The sequence below is a fragment of the Phyllostomus hastatus genome, unplaced genomic scaffold (assembly GCF_019186645.2).
Source record: "Phyllostomus hastatus isolate PE091 unplaced genomic scaffold, TTU_PhHast_1.1 phas_contig_98, whole genome shotgun sequence".
In the NCBI taxonomy this organism is placed as follows: Eukaryota; Metazoa; Chordata; class Mammalia; order Chiroptera; family Phyllostomidae; genus Phyllostomus; species Phyllostomus hastatus.
In genome coordinates, this window is record NW_025333999.1 from 2850317 (window position 1) to 2873978 (window position 23662).

Here is a 23662-nt window from a genome sequence, read left to right on the forward strand (position 1 = left end):
GCATTCCATGGGTCCTACTAGGTGCTGTTGGTGTATCTCAAAGTGGGAAATTGAGGCACCGCCCACCCTACCCCTATAATTGATAGATTTGCTGCCAGATACAGATGGATGAGGTCCTCAGCCTCTGCTTCATTCACATTGGGTCTTTCTGATCCAGCTGTCTGGCGTGGCCACCCAGAATCAAGGCTAGAGCTCTAGAGATATAGAGTCCTACACATGAAGGGGGAACGAAAGTGGCCCACATATACCCTCTACCCCAAAGTTTGGGATACAAATGTGACCCAGGTTACAGGTTAAGATAATCCCTGTCTAGTCCTGAAATGAAGGCTGTCTATAAAAGAGGGTAGAGGGTGGGTGTTCACCACAGCATCACCCCTGGTCACCCAGCCAGCCTGCAAGTCTGGTGTTTCTCTGGCGTTCCCTAAATTCAGCCACCAGGACATGTTTCTTGGAAGGGATTACAGGGCAGGTTAATACATTTAGGTTTTCTCAGATACTCATAGTTCCCATGCAATTCTGCCCCAAGTTTTGTGTATTTGCTCCCCAACACCTCCCACTGCCTTTCCACACTCTTTCCCTTTTCCTCACCCATTCTACAATGCCAAACTTGGTTGGCAACCCGGGCAACACATTCTCTTTTCTGGAGACAGAGACTGATTGGGTTTGAGCTCCTCCCCATCCTTGGCCCACCCCCTTCCTCTGTAATTCAGATCTGGATTTGTCTGCCCTACTCCTCCTCACACCCCATTAATGCCCCTTCTTGGTCCACCAAGATTCAGCCCCTACTTTGGACTTTGCTTTCCTATTTAGGCCTCACTTGGATGGACTTCCTTCCCTAATGATCAAAGCCAGGGATCCGCTCTTCCCCTTCCATCAGTCTTAACAGTTGCACCCATCTTTCATAAAATGGAGCCAGCCAGCAGCCAGGCTTCCAGATCCTCACCGGATCTCACTGCTCAGGACTTTCCCCCTACTCCCCTCTCCAGGATTCTACTCCCTTCCAATTTCCTCCCACCCCCTCTAGCACTGAGTTGTCTATTATGCTGAAGCGCCTATTTTTGGCCTGGGGCCCGGTTTTACAGCCCCTACTCCAGGTCTCGGCAGTCACCGCTGTGGCTCGGGGGAGCCAGGTCGAACTGGAAAGGGGGTACCAGGGGCTCCCTCTGCAGCCTCAGCCTGAAACCTGTCCCTCGCCTCAGTCAGCCAGATGCCCGAAACCCTGCCGGCTCCTATCCTTACTTCTTTACATCTACCAGCAGCAGTGTAGTTGTTAGGCTGAGAAAGTCCGTACCGGGTTTTTGCTCTTGCCAAGAACCTAAAATTCACTTTTTTTCTCTTCCCCCGCCCCCCCCCCCGCCCACCTCAAAGTGAGACTTTTGAGGCGTTTCTAGATACTAAGCTCCCCCTAACACTCCCCTCCGCCCCTGCAGCTCGGTCAGTTCCAAGCCCTTGTCCGGTAGCCCGGGATCTTCTGCTGGGATCTTGTCCCGTCCGGTGGGCTCCAGCCCTGGCTTTGCGGCCTTTTCTCGCCTTGTATTGTAAGTCTGGTCTCCCAGGGTGGCAGCCTCCTCTTCGCTCACCCAGCGCAGAGCCTCTGTATCCTGAAACCGCTTTTACCTTCCCGCTCTGGTGCAGCCAGTGCTCCAGGTTCCCTCGTGCCTGAGTCCTGCCCTCCTCTTACCCCTCCCCCTTGCACGTCGCTGCCAGGAATACGGGGGCAGCAGACGCCTCCTCAGCTACCGAGTGGCCCCCTCCGGGAGCCCCCTGCAAGCCCAGGTCCGCACACACCACACCGGGTCTTACTTGTTTCCACTGCATTAGGCATGACGCATTACTCCGTCTCCCGAGGAAGGATCCGGCCCGAAATTTGCGTGCCCCGCGTGCATTTGGCCGTGTCGCAGCTCCCCAGCTCTCGGTTCCTCCCGTCTCTGCCTAATCCAAACCGGGTTTTGCATACCCTTTCCAGATCGTCCCATTTCTCCACTGTCCGGGCTCTTAGTCTCTCTTTTACTTCCCTGCCGTCATAATCCGGAGCTCCGGGTATTACATGCGCCTTTTTTCGCTATCCCCATCCCCTCTCCGTTCCAACGCTGGGATCCAGCACCTCGCCTTCCCTCTCACTAATTTCCCAGGGGGGTCGAAGAAGGCGAAGGAGAGAAAACTCCAGCCCGGGTTTTCAAGCCGGCCCTCGGTGTTCCTGGGGAGGCTGCGGCGGCCGGTCCCGGGCGGTGGTTCCAGCCCGGGTTTTGCGTGCTCCCGCCGTCCCCCTCCCGGAGCTAGTGCGCCGGGGAGCGGGGAGAACAGGCGGCTTGTCATTGCTGGTGCCCGGCGCCGGCTCGGTCCGCGCGTCCTGCGGTGCCCACGGGCCCGGCCCGGCGCCCCACCTCCGGCCGCCCCGGGGGCGCGACGCCGCCGCGCTCGCTTCCAGCCGCGCCCCCGCCAGGCTCCGCGCCGCCTGCTCCCTACCCAAGCCCACGGCGGCCACTGCGGGGAGCCCGAGCCGTCGGTGCGGGAGCTATCGGCGCTGCGGCTCCCCGCCCCGCCGTCTGCCGAGGAGGCCCCGGCTGATGGGGCCGCGCGGGTCCCGGAGCGGCGCCGCCGGGCGGCGGGGGGCTGCAGGGGCGCCACTGCTGCCCCGTTAACCCCTCGGTCGCCGCCGCCGCCGTCCGAGGGGGCTGGGAAGTCTCCTGGGCGCACACGTGCCACCTCCGTCGGGGCCGCGGAGCTGCGGGGGATATGCGGGCCGCGGCCGGCACCGCCTCGGGGGGCTCCGCCTCACTCCAGCCCCCAGAGTTCTGACACCGCCCCCGCCCCGCAGCCTTTGCCGCCTCCCTCCCCGGGAGGGGCGCGGACCCGCTCGCCCCTAGCCCAGAGCTGCCGCCGCCGCCGCGAGGGGGCCGCCTTTGGAGCTGTGTGATCCGCTTTTTTCTTTTTTCTTTTTTCTTTTTTTGGTTGGTGGCGGTGGTGCTGGGCCAGGGGAAAGAGGGGACACAGGCTGCCCTCGCCCCGCCACCCCTCACCCATTTCCCTCCCCGTCCGGATTCCGGGAGATGTGCCGGGCGGGGGGCCCGGGTTCGCGGAGCCGCAGAAGAGACGCCCAGGGCCCGGCTCAGAGCAGCGCTGGACAGGTGAGTGTCTGCGGGCCCAGGGCGAGGGAGATGCAGCACCTGGGCCAGGTGTTCAGGCCAAGAGGGAGAGGATGGGAACCGGGGTCTCTCTGGGCCGTAAAGGGGGAGGGGATGCTGGAGCCGCGGGTCATCGCACCGGAGCCGGAGGGGATTCAGGAGAGGCCGGCACCTCACCCCTATCGGCGATGAGGCCGGAGGAGCGGCGCCCACGGAGCGCCGAGGGCTTGGGGGTGCAGATGGACGTCCGTGGGGACCCGGCGGGGGGAGGGGACTGCGAGTGTGCTCGCGCGTGTCTGCGTGTGCCCGCGCGCGCACCAGCCTTTGTGGGGAAGCGGCGCGGCGGTGCCTGCGTGTCCCTGGTGCGTGTGCGCGCGGGTGCTTGGCGCCCTGTTTGTGTAGGTGTCTGGGTGTGAGCGGAGAGGGTGCGTGTGCGCGCCGCGCGCGGGCCCCGGGCCTCGGAGGCGCCTTGTTGGGGGTTGGCACCGCAGGATGCTGGGCTGGGGGTTGTTTTTCTCTGGGAAACAGAGACGCGGGGGGATAGGGAGGGGTCGGTCTGGGCGCCTGTGTCAGGAAGAATGGTGCAGCCCAGGAGCATCTTCTCTCCGTGGTACTCAGTTAAGCATGGGAAGCTGTCAGAATTAATCCTCCGGGATTTGGGCTTTGAGAACGAGCCCTCCCGCTATACCAAGTGTTGGGGGTTTTCATTGCCATCCTCTCATCTGAGGGTCCTGGGACAGGAGTCTGGGCCAGAAGAGGGTGGGGAGTGCTGGGTGTGCTCCAGCCATGGCCAGAAAATACCTTCCAGTGCACCCCTGACCCCCATCTAAAGACAGCACCCTGCCTGTACATGGCCTCCATGCGCATCCCTGTCCCAACTCTTCCAGTCTAGGTCAGCACCCAGCCCCATCCTTGCCCAGCACCTCACTGTACCTTGCTGGCCCACCCCCTTCCCCCTTCCCCCCAGAGATGGCAACTGCGTGGGTGTCCTTCCATCCCAGTCTTGAGGCAGGGCCCCCTTTCTTCCTTGCTTCTGCAGGACCCTTAGCCTCGGTTTGTCTGCCCACATCCAAACATGTGGTGTGCCTAGGGGAGCAGGGGGAGGGGTTCAAAATGGCTGCCAAGATGGCTGGTCGCCTCTCTGCCTCTCTTTCTCTGTCTCTCTCTTCTTGCTCTGTTTCCTTAGCTGCTGCAGGAGTCACTGACAAGAGGGGGTTGGACAACGTGGGTACAGACATGTGAGACACCTGAGTGTGGATATCTGCTCTGGGCCTGTTGACCTCAAATGCTGCTCAGGGAGAGGCCGTTGGTCTCTTCTCCCCTCTTCAACACCCCAGGGGCTGGCATAAGCTTGTAACCTGACCCCAGACTCAACCTGTTCACCCAGGCAGACGACCTGGGGGCTGGCTCCCTGCCCATCACCAGGTCTCCTAGGCCTGGCATCCTGAATTGATCACTGGGGTATCAGGGTGCCCCACAGAGGGTCTCCATCTGTCATCTTCTCTGCCTGCCCAGTGGCAAGGGGCTAAGGACTCCCGGTGGGCCTGAGTTAGGCCCCAGCTGTGGGGCAAGTTGACTTCTCCTTCCTCCCCACTCCTTTCCCACTAATGTTGAATTTATTACTTAAAAGTGGATAAAAGGGGGAGAATAAGAGAAGGTATACAACCTTCATTATCATATCGAGAAAATTATCCATGATTTTCCTAACTAGCAATTTGCCTGCCATGCCGTTCAGAACTGACTTGCCCATTAATTACAGAGATGAAAAATCATCTGGAAAGAGGAAAAGGGAACTAATTCGATCCCTGGCTGGTGGTAATCGCACCCATGCACTGAGCCACATACTTGCACGTGCACATGTAAGTGCCAGCCCTCTTGCTGGCATTGCCACCTTCCTCTTCCTCTACCTCAGTGACCTGCAGGACCTCAGCCCATGTGCTGCTAGGCCTGTCCTCCCTCCACTGGGCACTGATTTCAACCCCCACTCATGGGGAGCTGGCACAGGACTTGATCACTGACTGGTGCATGGACGCCTGCCCTTGAGTGTAGAGATGGCACCCAAGGTGGGGGGAGGACAGGAAGCTGGGGACCAGCGGACCAGCGCATCTGGGCTGTGGGGCCCTGCAGGGAGGAGGTGAAAGGCAAGAGACTCAAAGCCCAGTTCTATTCCCAGCCCGCCCTAAGGAGCTCCTTCTCCTGGCAGTAGGGGGACCGAAGAGGACCCTGTGGGGGGGGCGGGGCGGGGCTGGCAGGCACCTGGACTGCTCCCAAGTCTGTTTGCATCCCGGCCTGGGCTCCAGGACTTTGGACCTGTGTGTAGGGCTGCATGTCATTTCCATCTCCGGTGTCTGTCCTTCCTGTGTGCCCCAGGCTGGAGGGAGACAGTAGAGCGCTTCAGCCCCAGTATGGGCATCTGGGGTCAAGTTTCCTAGGAAGCTGCACTGCTATGCCCTGGAGTGGTACCCCTAATGGAAAACAGGAGTGGGATCTCTGCCACAACTGTCTGCTGGCCACCCGGAGCTACGTCATGGTCTCTGCCCCTCCTACCTCACCAGTCAGACGGGTGGCCAAGGACACAGAAGGCTCTGGTTTCTGTGTGGGCTCCTCTCGAGGATCCAATTTCCAGACGCCAGACACTTCCCCTCCTCCAGGCCCCTCCATGGGGAGCCAGGGGGAGGGCCTGCTGAGGTGGGGGTTCCCTGGGTCTGGAACCTGACCGCAGTGACCCTGGAGGTGCAGGCTCCAGCCAGCGTCTCCCCTGGGCTGGGTCTTGCTGACCTAACAAAAGAAAAAAGTGGGGTCCGAGGGTGGGAGGGCGTTTCACTGCCCCTGGAATCCAGTCCTCTGTTCATCATCATCTGTACCTGTGTGTACCTGTTCTGTGACTGATTTGGATGGTGACCTGACTGAGCCAGCATGTGGCCACCTGTCATCAAGCTGGTCCTGTGTGTCATGAAGGGGTCTCCTGTGTGCTGGTATTTGTGAGCTTTGCAGAGGTGCAGGCCCTGTGTGTGTGTGTGCGCGTGTGTGGCTCCATGCGTGAGCAGCTCTCTGCATCCTGTGCGCTGCAGCCATGTGCCCAGGTGTGTAGGGCTCCTTGAAATGAGGCCGGGTCACCTCTTTATGCAGTCTGTGACCATTTGCCAAGTGCCTTCTCTACTAGGCGCCATGCTGGGGACACAGTGCCCTGGTCCTGCCCTCACGGAGCTCACATTCTAGTGACACATAAGTGATTTCGGTCAATGGTTCATGTAGTAGGAGTTGAGGAAAAGGCTGTGTCTCCCCCTTGAGAGCGACCAGGGTCCCAGCTGGGGAGGAGCAGCCCCAGACTGGGATGGCAGTGGCCCCTGCATCTGAGCACTACAGCAGTCCCAGGCATGGGGCATCCTGGGGTCCCAACCTGCCAGTCCTTCTCTAGTGCTTCTTCCCCTGCCCCCTCCCTCCTTGCTGCTCCTCCAACAGACAAAGCATGATTCTACTCCAGGACATTCGCACTGTCTGTCCTTCCACCTGGGACCTCACCCAGACATCCGCAAAGCTTTTGCTCCCTCAGCTGCTTCAGTTGTCATCCTCCCAGTAAGTTTTATCCCATGCAGCCTCGTTAAAACTGCAGCCTTCTACTTGCTTCCTGACCTTCCACAGCACAGGTGGCTTTTCGCACACCCTGGAACTTCCTGATTTATCGGCCATTTGTTTGTTGTCTGTCTTCCTGACCAGGACCCAAATGCTCAGGCAGTTTGTGTTAATTCGGTTTGCTTTTGGATCCCAGGTGCCTAGACTCATACCTGGCCCACAGTGGTTGTTCAAGCAATCCTACCCGAGGGAATGGGAGGGGGCCTCATAATGAACCAGAGACCTCTGGGTGACGCCCATGGTTGTACACATCTAGGGTTCTCCATTGCCCTGGACCCCGTGGGGGAATTAAAGGCTTCCTGCCAGAGGCCAGGCCAGACCAACTCTGCACCTGTCCCCTGGCACCTCTGGGCAGACTGGGCGGGTAGCCTCCCGGTGGGGCTGTCTGTGCTATGGAGTTTAGAGCCCAGGGGGGAAATGTGTGGGCTCCCTGCCCTTGCCAGGGGTAGGAGCCCCAGAGTCAAAGTCTGAGCAGCCCCCTCCATCTCCTCCCGGGGCACTGATTCAGCCTCCTTCTCCCAAGATGGGGCCCATTATGTGGTCTGCCCTGGCCCTTAGGGACTGGCCAAAGAGAGGCCCCCTGCCACCCCCTACCCCCAATTTTGGGGGAAGGTAAAAATTTTAATAAGTAGATGCTGAGGCTAAAAATAGCTCTGTTTGGACTGGTGTGGCTCAGTTGGTTCGGTTCTGTCCTACAAAGCTAAATGTCGCCAGTTTAATTCCCAGTCAGGGCACCTGCCTGGGTTGCTGGTTCAGTCCCTGGTCCAGATGCGTATGAGGCAACTGATTGATATTTCTCACATCGATCTTTCTCTCCCTCTCTTTCTCCCTTTCTTTCTCCCTTTCTTCCCCTCTTTCTAAAAATAAATAAGTATTTACCAAAAAATAGCCTTGCCCCCCAAAGCTAAAAATAGCTAGGACCCCTTCCTCAGAGGCTAAAGATACCCAGAATTCAGGTGGGGCTCCTCTCCACAGGCAGGTGAGGTGGTGCAGACAGATGAGGGACGCAGGGAAAGGTTCTCAGCCATGGCAGTCCTGACACTGGGGTCACTTCATTCTTTGTGGGGGCTGTCTTGTGCATCCTAGGACTTTTAACAGTATCCCTGGTTTTCATCCACTAAATATACCAAGAGCATCCACATACATACACCCACACCCTGGTGGTAACACCTAGAAATGTTACCAGACATCGCCAAATGGCTGGGGTGGGGGGCAAAATTGGCCCCCTCCCCCACACACCCCCTCTCCCCACAAGTTGAGAACCACTGCTCTATTGCAGACCTTCTCCGTGAAGAGCCAGGTGTGTTAAAGACTTTTGTGGACCCCTTACCAATTCTGTCGCATATTCTTCCTCTGCCTGTTCTCAACCCTTGAAAGTGGCAAAACCATTGTTAACTCACTGGCTATACAAAAGCAGGTAGTGACTGGGCCATAGGTGGCCAACTTCTGCCGTAGAGCACCTCCAAATTGCCCTTGGTAGTGGAGGTTGGGGTACCCTTATCAGCAGAAGGGCAGCCCCATTTGGGACGAGTCTGGTGCAACCTGTTCCTGTCACCTCCCTGCCCTCACCTCCTCCTAGTCTCCTGTGCACACTCCCCACTGGTCATACTGGCTTCCTCACTAGTCCTCAAACATGCACGGGATGCCAGGATGCTGGCCCCTTCTCCTCCCTTCATTCTCTGCGTCCCTTATCCTGTCTCTTCACCCCCAGCATCTGGTGGCAGCAGAGGATCCAGAGCCCTCTTCCCTGGCTTCTATGACTTTTCAGTTCTGCTCTGCCTAGCCCACAGTGGGAAGCTTAGGGCTGTGCAATGGGCACCTCGGTGGGGAAATGGACCATGGGGCGCCGTGGTACCACCCTTCTTGGTGGGGAGCACAGAGGAGGTGCCAGGCCAGCCTGAAAGCTAGGGAGGGTTTCCTGGAGGAGGGGGCTTCCCAGCTGTGGCCTGCAGGGGGAAGGAAGGATAAAGTGGAGGGGAAGAAGAATGGGGGGAGGGCCTTGGGGGAGGTCAGAAAGGTAGTGGCTCAAAGGGGAAAAGGAAAGATGATGTTTCATGGCTAGGTGTACAGAGAGGAGGTTGGAAGCTGGTCAGGGGGCCAACGGACTGAGTTTGTAAGTTTGTTTGTGTTTGTCTGTGGGGATGAGAGGGCCCACAGGACAGGGTCTGAGTGTCCAGCATAGGCTCCCTCCGGCTGCTGTGTGGGAGACGACTGCAGAGGGCAGAAGGGAAGGCCACTATGGCTGTCTAGGTGAGGGTCCCAGTGGGGGCTGTGGGACATTTGAGGTGCACTGCTGTGGGGTTTTCCAGCCTGAGTTGACATGATTGGCTGGAGGCGGAGGAAAGAAGGGGTGGGAAGAATTTCAAGTTTCTGGTTTTCAGCGAATAGACAGGGAAGAAAGGAGAGGGTGAGGGTAGGGAGCACCCACAACTCTCAGTACCCCCACCTCCCCTCCCTGCACGCAGTCTAATAATCTCCCCTCACCACAGGAGTCTGAACACTTGAGCTGGGCATATGTGTCCCACCTCCCTCTCTACTCCGAACCTCCATGGCTCCCACCTCACCCGGAAAAAAGCCCAAGTCTTTCCCAAGGCCCAGAAGGCCCTGCATGATCTGCCCTGTAAACCCCAACCCTTTTCTTCTTCCCACTCTCACCCTCTCTTGCCTGGCTGACGCGACACTCCCCATCCTGCCTCAGGGCCTTTGCACATGCAGTTCCTGCTGCTTGGCATCCTCTTTCCCCAGGTACTTAGGTGGCTTGCCTCCCTGAGACCTCTGCCAAAATGTCACCTCCCCAGGGAGGTTTTCCCTGTCTATACCGCTTCCCCCCAATCTCTCCCTCCTGGGCCTGTTTCCCCCAAAGCACTTGTGCCTCCGTGGGAATTGGGTAACCGTCCGCTGAATGGATGACCTGTGTTCTGGGTTTGCTTCATCTTAGTTCATTAAACAAATCGACAAGTGTACAGTCCTGGCCCAGAGCTGGGGATGCAACAGAGCGCTAGATGACCATGATGGAACTTTCCCCCTGGAGTCCCCTACGGGTGGAAAAGACAGCCGACCAGCAGCAGAGTCCAAATCTGATTAGGGGAGCAAAAGGTGGAGGCTCCGTGTGCTGCAGGTGTGGGTCCAAGTAGGGACCACTGCAGCCCTGGTGGACAGATCCTTTGGGAGGAAGAGGGGGTGGGAGGCCCAGCACAGTGCGACGGTGTGTGTGTGTGTGTGTGTGTGTGTGTGTGTGTGTGTGTGTGTGTGTGTTGTGTGTGAGGAAGGGGGAGAGTTAGGGGGTGTGGAGAACAGGCATCTTGGGGGGACAGAGTAGAGAAGGTGATGACTAAGTGGCAGGAGACCAGGACCTGAGATGCTGTGTTAGGGCACTGAGGCAATAGAGAGCCATGGATGATTGCAGGCAGGGAGGGACTTGATTGGGTTTTCATTTTGCAAAGATCCCTCTGGCTACAGGGTGGAGATTGAATGGAGCAGGAGTGGCAGATAGAGAGTGGAGACCCTAGGGAAGAGGATACTTAAAACAGCCTCCACTCCTCTGCAGTCCAGTGCAGCTGGAGGGCAAACCCCACTCTGTGGTGCCAAGGTCTAGTAGAAGAGAGATAAAAAGTAAGATGCATGGGATTTTTTAAAAAGAAAGAAAGCCAGAATGGGATGTGGGAGTGCTGGGGCCAGCAGGACCTCCCAGAGGAGGTCATGTTTGAGTCAAGGCCTGAAGCGGGCAAGAGAGGCAAGAGAGGAGCTGTTGGGGTGGCCGGGGAACAGAGAGCAGCCGCTCGTGCAAAGGCCCTGAGGTGGGACTGTGCCTGTTTTTCACCAGGGAAATGAGAGTTGAGTGAGCCAGGTAGTGAGGGCAGGGAGGCAGGAACTTGGGGGACTTACAGGCCACAGGAAGACTTAAGCTTTTACTCTGGGTGAGGTGGGAACCTCAGAGGGTTCTGAAAGCTTTGGAGGGACACACGTGTACTCAAGTGCTCGTCGGCGCCCTCTGGCTGTTTTGTGGGGAACAGACTGAGCATGAGAGCTGGAGCCCAGAGACCTGGGAGAGGGCCACTGGGCTGGTACAGGTGGAAAATGATGGGCCTAGACCAGGGAGGTGGCCAAGGGGTGAGGAGAAGTGAACAGATTCTGAAGGGGAGGCCACAGGAGCTGCCAGGTTGGATGTCGGGGAGAGAAGATGAGAGAGGGGTTCAGGATGACTATAGTTCCTGAGCGCCTGGGAGGACCAGCTGCCCACTGTTGAAATGTGGGAATATGGAAAGATGAGTGTTTGGCAGGGACCCTGCCCTCCCTGAGCCCACAGTTTCCTTCTTGAAGGAGGGCCATCCTCTGGGCACTCTCTGGGCAGCTGTTTTGTCTGTTTGAGGTAGATCTGTTAGTCTGGAATAGGGATGGGGAAATGGTCTCAGAGAGGTCAAGCACCTTGCCCAAGGTAGTACAGCAGATTCCTACCCAGGGCCTGCCCCTTCCTCACTCTGTCGTGCCTGAGGGCTTCCTGGAGGTGGGCCTGTGGAGCTGCTCTCTCAGGCTGCTGGGCTTGGGGAGGATAGTCTGCTGGGAGGGAACTGGACACAGGAGACACTGTGTGGAGGGGTGGGGTAGTGAGAGCCTCAGGGCCCCCCCACTCAGACTCCCACCCACTCGCGCACAGAGGGTTGCCATAGCAGCCTTACTTTAGGGCAAGCTAGAGGCACCCCTTCTCCTCCAGCAGTTTCACCTTGCCCCACCCCAGGGCATCTGAGGACAGAGCCTAGGTTGCAACACCTACCACCAGGTTGCCACTGCACCCCACTCTCCTTGACTTGAGACAGACATGGGGATCAGGCCTTAGGTGCAAACACCAAGGCAGGTGGGCCGACCTGGTAGTCGGACACGTCTGGGGCCCAGTCCCTCTCTCAACCTGAGGGCAGTGAGCACTGTTTCCCTTGGGTTCATCTGAAGACCAAGGTGGCGACACATGCAGGTGCAGGCTCACCTGGCCCTGATGGTGTGGAGCCTGCAGGAGGGCCCATCTCTGAGGACCATGGATCACACAAGTTCCTCAGGGGACCTGGAGGAGGGGCTCTTCTAGCCCCCAGGGTCAAACCAGCTCCGGGTGCCCAGCTGGGGATCCTGCCTGGGTTCACAGCCCCCTTACCAGGCGGGTACCCCTAGGACCTCACTTTCTTTATCTGTGAAATATGGGTGTCCCCCTTTACTAAGTTCTTACGAGAATTAAAGGAGGTACGTGTGCAGAGTGCTCGGTACAAGGCATGGTTTCTGCCGCTGTGCCCGGCACCTGGGGGGTCTGAGCACTGGCGATCCCAGCAGCACCCCATCCCACAGTCTGAAAGGCTCCCTGAAGTTGCATGGCCCGGGTCCTGCCCTCCTCTCTGCCTCCCACCTCCCATGTGTCCTGGCCCCTTTGTGACTTTCCTAGGGCTGATGTGACAAAGTACCCTAGACTAGGTGGCTGTAATACCAGAAATGCATTGCCTCAGTTCTGGAGGCCGCAAGTCCAAGATCAGGGTGTTGTCGGGCTTGGTTCCGTCTGGGGTCTCTGAGACCAAAATCTGTCCCAGGCTTCTTCCCTGGCCTCTGGGACCTGCCAGTGGGCCTTGCTATGCCTTCGCTTGTTGAACCATCACCCCAGTTCTGCCTCCGTCTGCACATGGGGTTCTCTCTCTGTGCATACTGTGTCCAAACTTCCTGTTTTCATAAGGACACCAGTCCTACTAGTTTGGGCTAACCTTACTGACCTCAGTGGAACTTGATTACTTGTTTTATTTATTGATTTTTTTTTTTTTAGAGAAAGAGAGAAATACCAATTTGTTGTCCCACTTATTTACGCACTCACTGGTTGATTCTTGTCTGTGCCCTGATGGCAGGGGTGGATCGAACCCACAACCTTGATGTATCAGAACACTAACCAACTGGGCTACCTGGCAAGGCCTTGATTACTTCTTTTAAATAAGGTTTCATTCTGAAGTGCTGGGGGATAGGACTTGAACATATCTTTTTGGGGAGAGGATAAAACTCAATCCATCATAACCCCCCTCCGAAGGCCTCAGGGATGGCCTGGGTCTCCCTGGTGGCTCCCACATGCCTGTGCCTGGCTTCTCCACCGAGGTGGGCACCAGGTGACAAGTGAAACTCTCCAGTGTGGGGTGGGCACACAGGCCAGGATGGGAGGAAATGGGAGCTGCAGAGCCCAGCTCCTGAGCCGGTGGTTCTGAGTGTGCCTGGGGCTCCCTGGGGGAGCTGCTCCAGGGAGGGGCTGCAAGGAGCAGCAGGCAGCCCTTGGGAAACCCTTCTGTGGCCCTGAGACATTGGTGTCTGGTCAGTGTGAGCCAGGTTGGGCCCCTGGTCTCGGGGCAGACGCCCCCTCTCCAGCTGCCCCCACCACCATTCGTCACTCACCCTGGTTCATTTGATGTTTGTTTGAGGACCTACTGTATGTCTGGGTGCCAGGAAATGGTCCCAGGAGCTTCCGTCCCCCTGGGGGTGCAAAGGAAATTCACCAGTGGACAGGTAAAGTCACATGCAGGGACGCGGTCGGTGGTGACAGTGGTGATGACTGCTGCAGGGGCCTGCTGCACTCACTGCATGCCTGGCTCGGCCCTAAGTGTTTCACGGGTGTGAATCCATCTTATCCTGCAGCTGTCCTGTGAGGCACCCCCATTTCACCGAGAGGAGAATGGGGACACGGGAGGTCACAGGATGGCAGGGGCTGACGGGCGGCCCTGACTGCAAGGCGCTGTGATACAGGGTGTGGGAGGCCCATGCGCGCCTCTGAGGAGTGCCCGTCCTAGCTGAGGTCTAAGGGGTGCGGAGCTGGGGACACAGGCCAAGACCTTGTGGCAGGAACCTGTTGGCCTGAGCGGGGCTGGAGACAGGAGTCAGCATGTGTGGCCTTGCGGGCCGCATCGTGCGAGCTGTTGCAGGTGTTTAGGCTAGGGAGCAATCTATCTAGATCGTCTTTGGAAAGACCCCTCTGTGGAAACAACCCAGTGTCCATCTTGCACAAATAGATAAAATGCGGTCCGTCTGTACAGTGGAATATTACTCAGTCATAAAGAAGAACGAAGCACTGGCATGCTACAACTTATATGAACCTCGAAAACATCGTGCTGAGTGAAAGAAGCCAGATACAAAGGGCCATGTGTTGTGTGATTGCCTGTGTATAAAATGCCCAGAGCAGGCAGCTCCTCCGACACAGAAAGCAGATAGTAGTTGCCAGGGGCTGGAGGGAGAGTGGGGAGGAGTGCTTAATAGGCACAGAGTTTCTGTTTGGGGTTGGAAAAGTTTTGGAAATAGCTCTGGTCAGCATGGCTCAGTTGGAGCATCAGCCCATAACCAAAAGGCTGCTGGTTCGATTCCTGGTTAGGGTGCAGGCCCAGGTTACAGGCTCGATCGGCCACTGGGGCACGTGGGAGGCAGCCAATCAGTGTTTCTCACATTGATGTTTCTCTCTTTCCTTCCCTTCCTCTCTCAAATGAGAATAAAATAAACCCTTAAAAATTACTTTTTAATTAAAAAAAGTTTTAGAAATAGAATATGGTGGTGGTGGCACAACATCAGAATATAGTTACTGCCACTGGCTTGTATGGTTAAAATGACTGATTTTGTTGTATGTAAATATGACCTTTTTTTTTTTTTTTTTGCAAGGCCTCTCTGGTGGCTGGGGTACCTGGAGTGCAGTAGGAAAGGGGTCAGAGCTGCCGTGGGTAGGCAGTGAGCTGGGTCTGGAGGGTGGCTGTCAAGCATGGGCGGACACTGGGATGTTCTGGAGGTGCAGACCCAGGACTTGCTCCTGAACTGGAGGTGGGAGGTAAAGGATGGCGGAGCCCAAGGAGTCAGACTGCTGAGGCTTTGGCCCGAGGACCTGGGAGGGTGGTGGCAGGGTGGGCAGATGCAGGGCTGTGTTTCGGTCCAATCAGGCTGAAGGTCTGTTGGAGACTCCAACAGAGGTGTAGGTGGTAAGGAGGGAGGCAGGGCTGGAGCTCAGATGCGACAGTCATCACAGTATAAATGGTGGCTAAAGCCATGAGGTTGGTTGGGACCCCTGAGAGGGGAGTATGGGCAGGGAAGAGGTGTGGGGACCCCAGTAGGGTCCTGGGGTACAGCCTAGGAGGAGGGAGAGGAGCCATCCCCTCCAATGGGTGCCCCCTGTGCCCCGAGTCGCACTGCGCTGTGGACAGCACCCTCTGAGGGGTCCCAGCTGGCCCCCTGTGTATGTGTAGACTGTTGACCTTATCAGAACCCTGCAGGTTCAGACTGCTGAGGGAACTGGGGGGGTAGGGGAGGACCTGTTCAAGGTCACACAGCGCAAAAGCAGCAGAGTCATGGCATAGCCGTGGGGATCCAGACCCACATGGGTTAGCTGTCCTCAGTGCCTGGCACCCCAGCCTCCCCAGCATTAACCAGCTGCCAACCAGTTCAACTGCCTCAGGGAGAGCCAGGGAGGGGAGTGGCCATCAGCCCGGGGTCACTGCCTCTCTCGAGCCTGGCAGGCTGGGAGATGGGATTGGGGGAGAAATGAGGTGGTGGGAGGGAATACCCTTCCATCTCAATGCTGTGAAAGGAACCGAAAGTTCCGCAGGCCAGGTCTGGTCAGGGTTGTGGGAGACAGTTTTGGGCAGTAGAGGGGTGATTCCAGCTGCGGGGTGGGGGAGGGGCAGAGAGCTGCCGCAGGGATGGGCACTGGGATGCAGGGCTGCACTGTGAAGTCGCCGTCCAGTGGGACGTGAGAGGAGATGGAGGCCTGAACACTGAAAAGCTGCAGCAGGTGTTTGGGATCCTGGGAGAGCGGTCCAGGCGGAGGGCACCCCTCAGGCAAAGGCAGACTGGGGGGCAGAGAGAGGCTGGAGCATGTAGGAATGTTGGGATGGGAGAGCCTGGTGGCCCCAGATCCCCAGCAGCCCCTGGACCCTGGTGAGGAACAGAGGCCCCAGTGGAGAGCAGAGGGATCTACATCATTAAATGATTTCTTCCTGAGTGGAAGGCAGGTGTGGAGGCTGGGAGGGAGAGGCCAGGACGATGTCCAGGTGCAGCTGGATTGTGGCTTGCTCCTGGGTGGGGGTGTTGGGGACCAGAAATGGGCAGATTGGTGATATTCTTTGGAGGCAGAGCCCACAGGACTTGCTAACAGAGTTTATGAAGGGAAGGGAAGAGGCGAGAAATTGAGGCAGATTCTTAGGTTGGGGTCTAAGATTCATTCAACAAACATTCGTTGCTGTGTGCCAGGCCTGTTCTAGAAGCTGGGAATGGGGTCATATACATAACAACCCAATGACCCCTGCCCCTGCAGGGGCCACTCCATACACAAGGTAGTTGCATGTGACCAAAGGCCCAAAGGAGGTGAGGGAGCATGGGGAGTGGCCTTGTGGATAACTGACTGGCAGGCAAAAGATAAATGTAGAGGACTCGAGCCCCTGGGGTAGGGCTCAGCTGGTGGAGAAAGAGCAGGAGGCAGGAGAGGCGGAGCAGAGAGGGGGCCAGCGAGCTAACTGGGCCAGTCAATAGGCTTCGTTTGGTGCGGGCGGGGGAGGGCAATAGCTGGGGCTCTGTTCAGAGATTCCAGACTGGAAATGAGAGATTTGGAAACTGTTGAGTAGTTGATGGTGTTCAGATGGTGGGAGAGGCACTGGGGTGACAGCAGGAGAGGACAGAGTTGGGGTTCATACACTGGAGGGCCGGCCCTCCCCAGGGGATGTGGTTCCAGCAAGTTCCTGGCCAGGCTGGTGTTGCCTGCCCAGGGCCACACGTGGCAAACTGGGTGAAGATTCAGCAAAGGGCTGAGAGTGGAGATCTGGGCATGCAACCTGAGAGAGGAAACTGAGGCAGCAAGAAGTGGGAAGGAGGGACTGAGGGAAGAGATAAAGGGTCAGAACCCAGCCCTGTGCTGGAGAAGCCCCAGTGAGGGGGACGAGCTGGCAGGGGTGGCCAGGGCTGCGGGGGAGGGCACCCAGTCCTCACCCTCCCTGGCCCTCAAGGGGACTGCACACTCCTCCCTGCCTGCCTGTCTCCACTTTACCTCTAAGGTCCCCTGGAAAGGAGAGAAGGGACTCAGTTGTCCCTGGTCCCCATCTGTGGCGCCAGCCAGCTGGATTCTAATTAGCTACCAGAGTGAGAGAGCTAGGGGGCAGGGCCTGGATTTCTGCCCATGACCCACAGGGCAAGGCTGCAAGTCCAGTTCCCACCCTGGGTTTCTGCCAGGGGAAGAGTCCAGGCTGGAGGACCAATGGACAGGGTCAGGATTTCAGGACAGGGAAGAAGCTTCTGGTGGGTCCCTTTCCCCAAGATATAGGGTCTGAGGCCTGGCTGGTAACATGCTGATGAGTTGTCCCTGTCGCCAGAAGGGGTTATCAAACCACAAGAGGTACTTTCAGGAGGTTCTGAAGTGCCTACACAGGTGGGCCTGTCTGCTGGGGTGGGGGTGGGAGCACAGCATGAGCTAGAGGCCCTGGAGGGGGACAGTCTCTGGCCAGAGGGTACGGCTTCTGTCAATGGAGGTGCTGGACTTGGACTGCCTCTCTTGGGCCTGCAGGCCAGGTGCTCTTGACCACCAGCAGGAGGGAGTGGCCCAAAAGCTCCTTGTCCTGGGCCTGCTGAGGAGTGACCCCCATCTCACCCTCCCTGTCCTCCCCAGGCTGGTGGCCCAGGCTGTGGTGCCCACTTGGTGATGAGGGTCAAGGACCCCTGCACAAGCCACTAAGAGCCTCAGAAACGCCCCCAGCCGTTGCCATGGCCCGCCTGGCCGCCGTGCTATGGAGTCTCTGCATCACCGCTGTCCTGGTCACCTCGGCCACCCAAGGTAGGTGCTGCTGGGGCCATGCCTCCAAAACTCAGTCAGGAGGGTGGGTGACACATTGAAATACCTCTGGAGCACTGGTTAAAGCCCCTACCCCATTTACACCTCAGAGGAACTGGGCCAGAGGAAGACTTGGTGGTCACACACCCCCAGCACCACTGAGGGGTTCCCAGCCCCTCACCCCCAACACCCAGGGGTCCCAGAGCCTGGAATGTAGGCTGTGGCACCCTGGCACTGGGGGGTCCTTCCTGGTGAGCTGAGGTGTGTGTGTGTGTGTGTGTGTGTGTGTGTGTGTGTGTGTGTGTCTGTGATTACATCGCCCGGCTCTCACTGGGAAGAGGCTTAATTAAAGTGTGCCCGTTGACATTTATTTAAAAACAACTAATTACCCAGCTCAGCCCTGTGCCGGCCCTGGGATCTTGTGCATGCCACAATTAGTGCCCTGGGCCTGCCTGCCCACCCTCCCTCACCAGTTACTCAGTTACGGTCCCCATAGCGGGCAAGGGCAAGTTGAGAAGGGAGGCAGAGAGAAGGGGCTTGCTGGCTTTACCTCTCCCCCTGGGGCATAGCCCCTGCCTACCCCTCGCTGCTTCCCAGTGTCCCATCATATAGCCCTACCTTCAGAAAGCCACAAAAGGGGAAAGGGCATTATGCATCCATGCCCCTGGGCCTTGGCACTGCTCTGGCTAGCTCGCACCTTCTGCTACCCCAGTACCCGGGTTCTCTGCCCGTGCAGACCCTGCCCCATACCCCCGGTTGGGGCGGTAGGGGCTGCTTTCACTCCCCAGACCCATCTGAGCCAGCCCTCCACCCCCAGCCTGCTCCCAGACCCAAGAAAGGCTAAAATTAGCTGTGAAAGCAGATGGTACTGGAGGAACATGTAAAACTTTCCCCTGAGTGGGACAACTCACCCCAGAAAACCCCAGGGGCCTAGCTGCCATTCTCCGTGGGTCCCCAGCCAACAGTGGAGGGACCATATCTCAGAAAAGGGGACTGCGTAGCTCTGCCGCCATCATGCACTGGTCCCTTCTCTCTATCTACAAATCGCAGGTGGCCCTGTGTTGGAGCCTATGAGCCACTCTGTGCATCCCCACTCCTCGCTGGCACCCAGCAAGGCCTGGCTGGGACCAGTGTCTGGGAAGGTGGCTGCCCCTGATGCCTGCTTGGACCCTGCCAAGCCTGCTTTGTCCTGCAGGGACTGGCTGCCCTAATCATCTTAATAACAACAGTAATTAGCACCCTGTTGTCTCACTGTGTGCTGTTGCGTACCTCCCCCATCCTGGTTCTAGGAGATGAGAGCTGTCAGCCCCTTAGGGAAGGAAACAGGCACAGACTGGACAAAGTGACTGGACAGTGACTGGACAAAGCCACAAGCCAGGGAGTGGCCAAGCTGAGATTCAAACCCCAAGCTCTCACTCCTTCCATGGCATGTGATGGGGACTGGCATGTAACGATGTGACCCTGCTAAGAGCTGGGCCTGCCCAGGGTGTGCTCTGTCACTCTCACACAGCCTGGGAGGGTCCCAGGTGGCTTGAGGAAGCACCTCTGGTGGCACCTTCCCGTTCACAGTGCCACGCTCAGCTCTTCCTTCACAAACATACCTAGCGCATAAATCCTGGGCTATGGGTGCCCATTTTACAGACCAGGAAACTGAGGCCTAGGGAGGCTACAGGGATGGTGGTCCAAAGGAGTGTGCATTAGAATTGCTGGTGGGTGCGTAGATCCAAAGGTTCCCGGCTTCACCCCAAGATCGTGATTCTGCAGGCCTCAAGGTAGTAGGGTGGCCATAGTTTGCATTCTGAACCAGCTGCCCTGAGATTCTGGTGCTGCTGATCCCTTCTCACACTGTGAGAAGCCCTGGGCCAAGGGACATGCCAGGCCTGTCAGCTGGAAAGTGGCAAAGTCAAGCTCTGTGGTTTCTTCCAGAATATGAGTGATTTCCCCCAGCCCCCATGCCACTTCTCCTTGTGTGGGGTGGTGTGAGTTTAGGGAAGCACCCAAGATTACCCTCACTTCTGACACTAATTGCAGTTCGGGGGTCCCTCAGACCAGCCTCAGGTTTGATGGTTTGCTAGAAGGATTCACAGCATTCAGAAATGCCGTTAAACTTACAGTTATGGTTTAAGCCAAGAGAAGAGGTGCATGGGGCAGCATCCAGGCAAGTTCCATGCGTGGAGCTTGCAGTTGTCCCTCTCTATGGGGTTGTGGACAGCATTAACTCTCCTGGCAGTGCTAGGTGACAACACACCTGGTGTGCTGCCAATGTGGGCAGCTCCCCTGAGCCTTGGGTCCACCACCTTTACTGGGACTCAGTCACATAGACCACCCATATGGCTGACCTTGATCTCAGCCCCTCCAGGGGTCACCTGATACCTCATGACCCAAAGCTCCCTCCCAAAACTGCATTGTTAGTGTTCTAGCTTGTCAGGGCTGCCATAACCAAGTACCACAGACTGAGGGGCTTAAACAGCAGAAATTTATTTCCTCACAGTGCTAGAGGCTGGAATCCCAAGATTAAGGCACAGTCAGGGGTGGTTCTTTCTAAGGACCCCAAGGGAAGGATTTGTTCTGGACTTCTCTCTGGCTTGTAGAAGGCTATCTCCTGCCTCTGCATCCTCATGGCCTTCCCTCTGGTGTCTCTCTCTATGCAAATTTCCTCATTTTATATTGAATTAGAGCCCATCTTCATGGACTTCTTTGAACTTGATTATCTCTATAAAGACCCTAACTCTAAATCTGGTCACATTCTCAGGTCCTAGGGGTTAGGACTTTAGCAGAGGAACTTGGTGAGGGGGATGGGACACAATAACAGTTAGCACAGACTGTCTGGCATTGCCAGAGACCCCCAGGTAAACAGACACTCTATTTTTTTAAAGATTTTATTTATTTATGTTTAGACAAAAGGGAAGGGTGGGAGAAAGGGAGAAAAACATCAGTGTGTGATTGCCTCTCACACACCCCCTACTGGGAGTGTGTGGGAGTGGAGGGAGGGCCCAGAGTCTGGCCCCCCTACTGGGGACCTGGCCCACAACACAGCCATGTGGCGTGACTGGGAATCTAACCAGCCACCCTTTGGTTTGCAGGCTGGCGCTCAGTCCACTGAGCCACACCAGTGAGGGCTAAACAGACACTCTAATCAGGTAGAACATTCCAAGGACTTGAAGGGTCCTCCTAGGTCCTGAGGCAAAGGCCAAACTCTCTTTGAGCAGGTTAATAACCTTACCATACATTGGGCACACTGAGAAGTCCATTTTACAGATGAATAAGCTGAGGTTCAGACAGCTTGTGTCCCAGACACAGCCAAGGTGCAGGCGGCGCCTTGTCTGCGGGGTCTTCACTCTCTTCCCTGTGCTGAGCGTGACACCTCCCCTGTTCCCGCAGGCCTGAGCCGGGCTGGGCTCCCATTTGGGCTGATGCGCCGGGAGCTGGCATGCGAAGGCTACCCCATCGAGCTGCGGTGCCCGGGCAGCGATGTCATCATGGTGGAAAATGCCAATTACGGACGCACAGACGACAAGATCTGTGACGCTGACCCTTTCCAGATGGAGAATGTGCAGTGCTACCTGCCAGATGCCTTCAAGATTATGTCGCAGAGGTGAGGGGCCCCTCCGGGGTCTCGAAAAAGGGGTGACAGCAGTTCCTGGAGTCCCTGAATAAAGTGCCTGTCCTCCGTGCACCTCCTGGACAGTGCACCCTGTTCACCTTCCGTCTTTTCTTCTGTGCATTCCACACACGTTTCCTGAGCACCTTCTTTGCTATTTGCAGGTGCCTTCCAACAGCAAAGAAGCCCCAGCCCATCCCCCACTCAGCTTGTCTCCCCACCAGTCTGTCCCCCACACATGCACACATGAGCACGGTGCCTCCAGAAGCTCACAGGGAGGCAGTGAGGGCCTGCAGTGCAGAAGCAGTGGCAGGACAGGTCAAAGGTGTTGTGGGAGTGGAGGGAGGGCCCAGAGTCTGGTCAGGCTCTCCTGAGGAGGTAATGTCTGAATGCAGATGACAGAAATGCATGTGAGTGCCTGAGTGTGCATGACTGTATGTGTATGTGTGAATGTGAGTGAGTGTGGGGGTGTGCCAGGCAAAGGCAATGCGTGTTCAAAGCTGCAGAAGCCTCTCTCACACCCGCAGCCAGTGCACTTACAGTTGGTCAGTGTTTCCTTCAAATTACACTTATTTGACCACTGTTCATACCAAGTCCATGTCTGCCCCCCACCAGTCTTCTGCCCCCTCTCTCTGTCCCCTCTTGCTAGCCACAGCCTGTTCCTTCCGCAGCCACCAGAGGGCGTGGGTGAACACCTGAATTTGGGCACATCCCTGTTCTGCTCAGAACCCTCCCTGGCTCCCACCTCACTCAGAACAAACTCTCAAGCCCTCCCTCAGCCTGCAAGGCCCTGGATGCTCTGCCCTTTCCTCTCTCAGCCCTCATCTGCTCCATGCTCCCCCTGGATTCCATCCAGCCACCTGCTCTTTACACATATCAGGCATCTTCTCCCAAGGGCTTGCTTTGGGCCTTTGCATTGGCTGTTCCCCCAGCCACCTGGCTCCTCCCTCGCCTCACTCAGGGATTTTTCACCCAACTGTCCTCTCCTCCAGGCCTGCCTGACCACCCTATCTAAAATCAAAGCTCCCCCTTCCTTGCCCCTTCACTGCTTTGTTTCTCTCCTAGCCCTGACTTCCACCTACAGTTCCATCAGATATTTTGCCTCTTTAGGTTGCTTATTTTATGTCTTCCCTAACTGGACTGTCAGCCCCACGGGGACAGGGAGCTTTGCCTGTCACCGCTGTGTCTGCAGCAGGCATTCACTGAATTTTTGCCATATACTTGCGGGAATGAATGTAGGATTCACTCCAAGACCTGGGCACAGAATTGGAAAAGGGAAGGAGGGCTTGGGTCAGCTCTGCAGCCCCTTGACTGCTGGCAGAGGATTCTAGAATATGTCACTGGGCGGGGTCCCTGAGCGCCTCCAGGGAGTTTTGGGCACAGGACAGCCGTGGTAAGGTGGCTCAGCCTGGCTGGCTGGTCTGGAGTCACCTCAGCCCCTCCCTCCCACCCTTACTCTCTCCAGCACCCATCCCCCCTCCAATAATCTTGCCCCCTTTCCCCTTCCAGTCTCCCCTGCATGGGTGGAAATGATCTAGCCTGCAAGTCTTTGCTTGGGTGGTGCCCCTTCTCCTTGGGAACCCCTTTCCTTCTTCCTGCCTCCAAATTCTCCCTCAGAGTTCACCAGCACCAGCTCTGGGGTCTGTGGTATCTCCCCAGCACCTAGCACAGCAGCTGGCCCAGTTCTGATGCTCCTGGGTTCTCAGTTCCAGAGGGGATGAACAGTGTGGTCGCCAGGACTAAGGGGGTGTCAGGAGGTTGCTGGTCCATTGTCTTTAACCCTGGAGGTGCTTTGTATCAGGGCATAGTTTACCACTCTGACAAAGACACCCCAGAATAAGTATAGCAATTGGAGCTGAGCAGACCTTCTGCACCTGCTTCCCTGTCTTGGTGCCTCCCCACACCTATCATAGGCACTTCAGCTGCAGGTGGTCTGGGACGTACAGTCTCCAGTTAGAAGGCCAGCAGTTTTCTCTTTTCTACTTGATATTGAAGTGAAATTGACATATCAAAATTCACTGTTTTATTTTATTTTTAAAGATTTTATGCATTTCTAGAGAGGGGAAGGGAGGGAGAAAGAGAGGGAGAGAAATGTCAATGTGTGGTTGCTTCTCACATGGCCCCAATGGGGACCTGGCTCTCAACCCAAGTATGTGCCCTGACTGGGAATTGAATCAGCCACCCTTTAGTTCAAAGGCTGGCACTCAGTGCAAGGAACCATACCAGCCAGGGCCAAAATTCACTGTTTTAAAGTGAACAATTTAGTGACATTTAGTATATTTTACCGGTTGTGCAACCACCATCCCTACCTAGTTCCAAAACATTTTCATCATCCCAAAAGGAAACCCTGTACCCATTAGCAGTCACTTCCCATTCCCTCCTCCTCCTGGTGAGCCACTAATCTCTCTGTCTCTTTCTGGACATTTCATTTAAACAGAATCATGAAACTTGGCCCTTGTGTCTGGCTTCTCTCCTTCAGCATGGTGTTTTCAAATTTCATCCACATTT

The 23662-nt window shown here is 56.7% G+C and overlaps 2 protein-coding genes across 3 annotated transcripts in view; both read left to right on the forward strand.

Annotated features, from left to right (window-relative positions):
- Positions 1 to 2047: 2047 nt before the first annotated feature.
- Positions 2048 to 2917, forward strand: LOC123828546 (basic proline-rich protein-like). The gene has a single exon (XM_045853592.1). The coding sequence runs from the start codon at positions 2048 to 2050 to the stop codon at positions 2915 to 2917; it is 870 nt and encodes a 289-aa protein (XP_045709548.1).
- ADGRL1 (adhesion G protein-coupled receptor L1) overlaps positions 2302 to 23662 on the forward strand; it is a 44519-nt gene continuing 23158 nt past the window's right edge. For both annotated transcript variants that reach the window (XM_045852811.1, XM_045852812.1), the window contains exons 1-3: positions 2302 to 3128; positions 17392 to 17556; positions 20935 to 21148. In XM_045852811.1, coding sequence (XP_045708767.1) covers positions 17487 to 17556; positions 20935 to 21148 — 284 coding nt within the window. In that variant the 5' untranslated portion in view covers positions 2302 to 3128; positions 17392 to 17486. The remainder of the gene's footprint in view (positions 3129 to 17391; positions 17557 to 20934; positions 21149 to 23662) is intronic.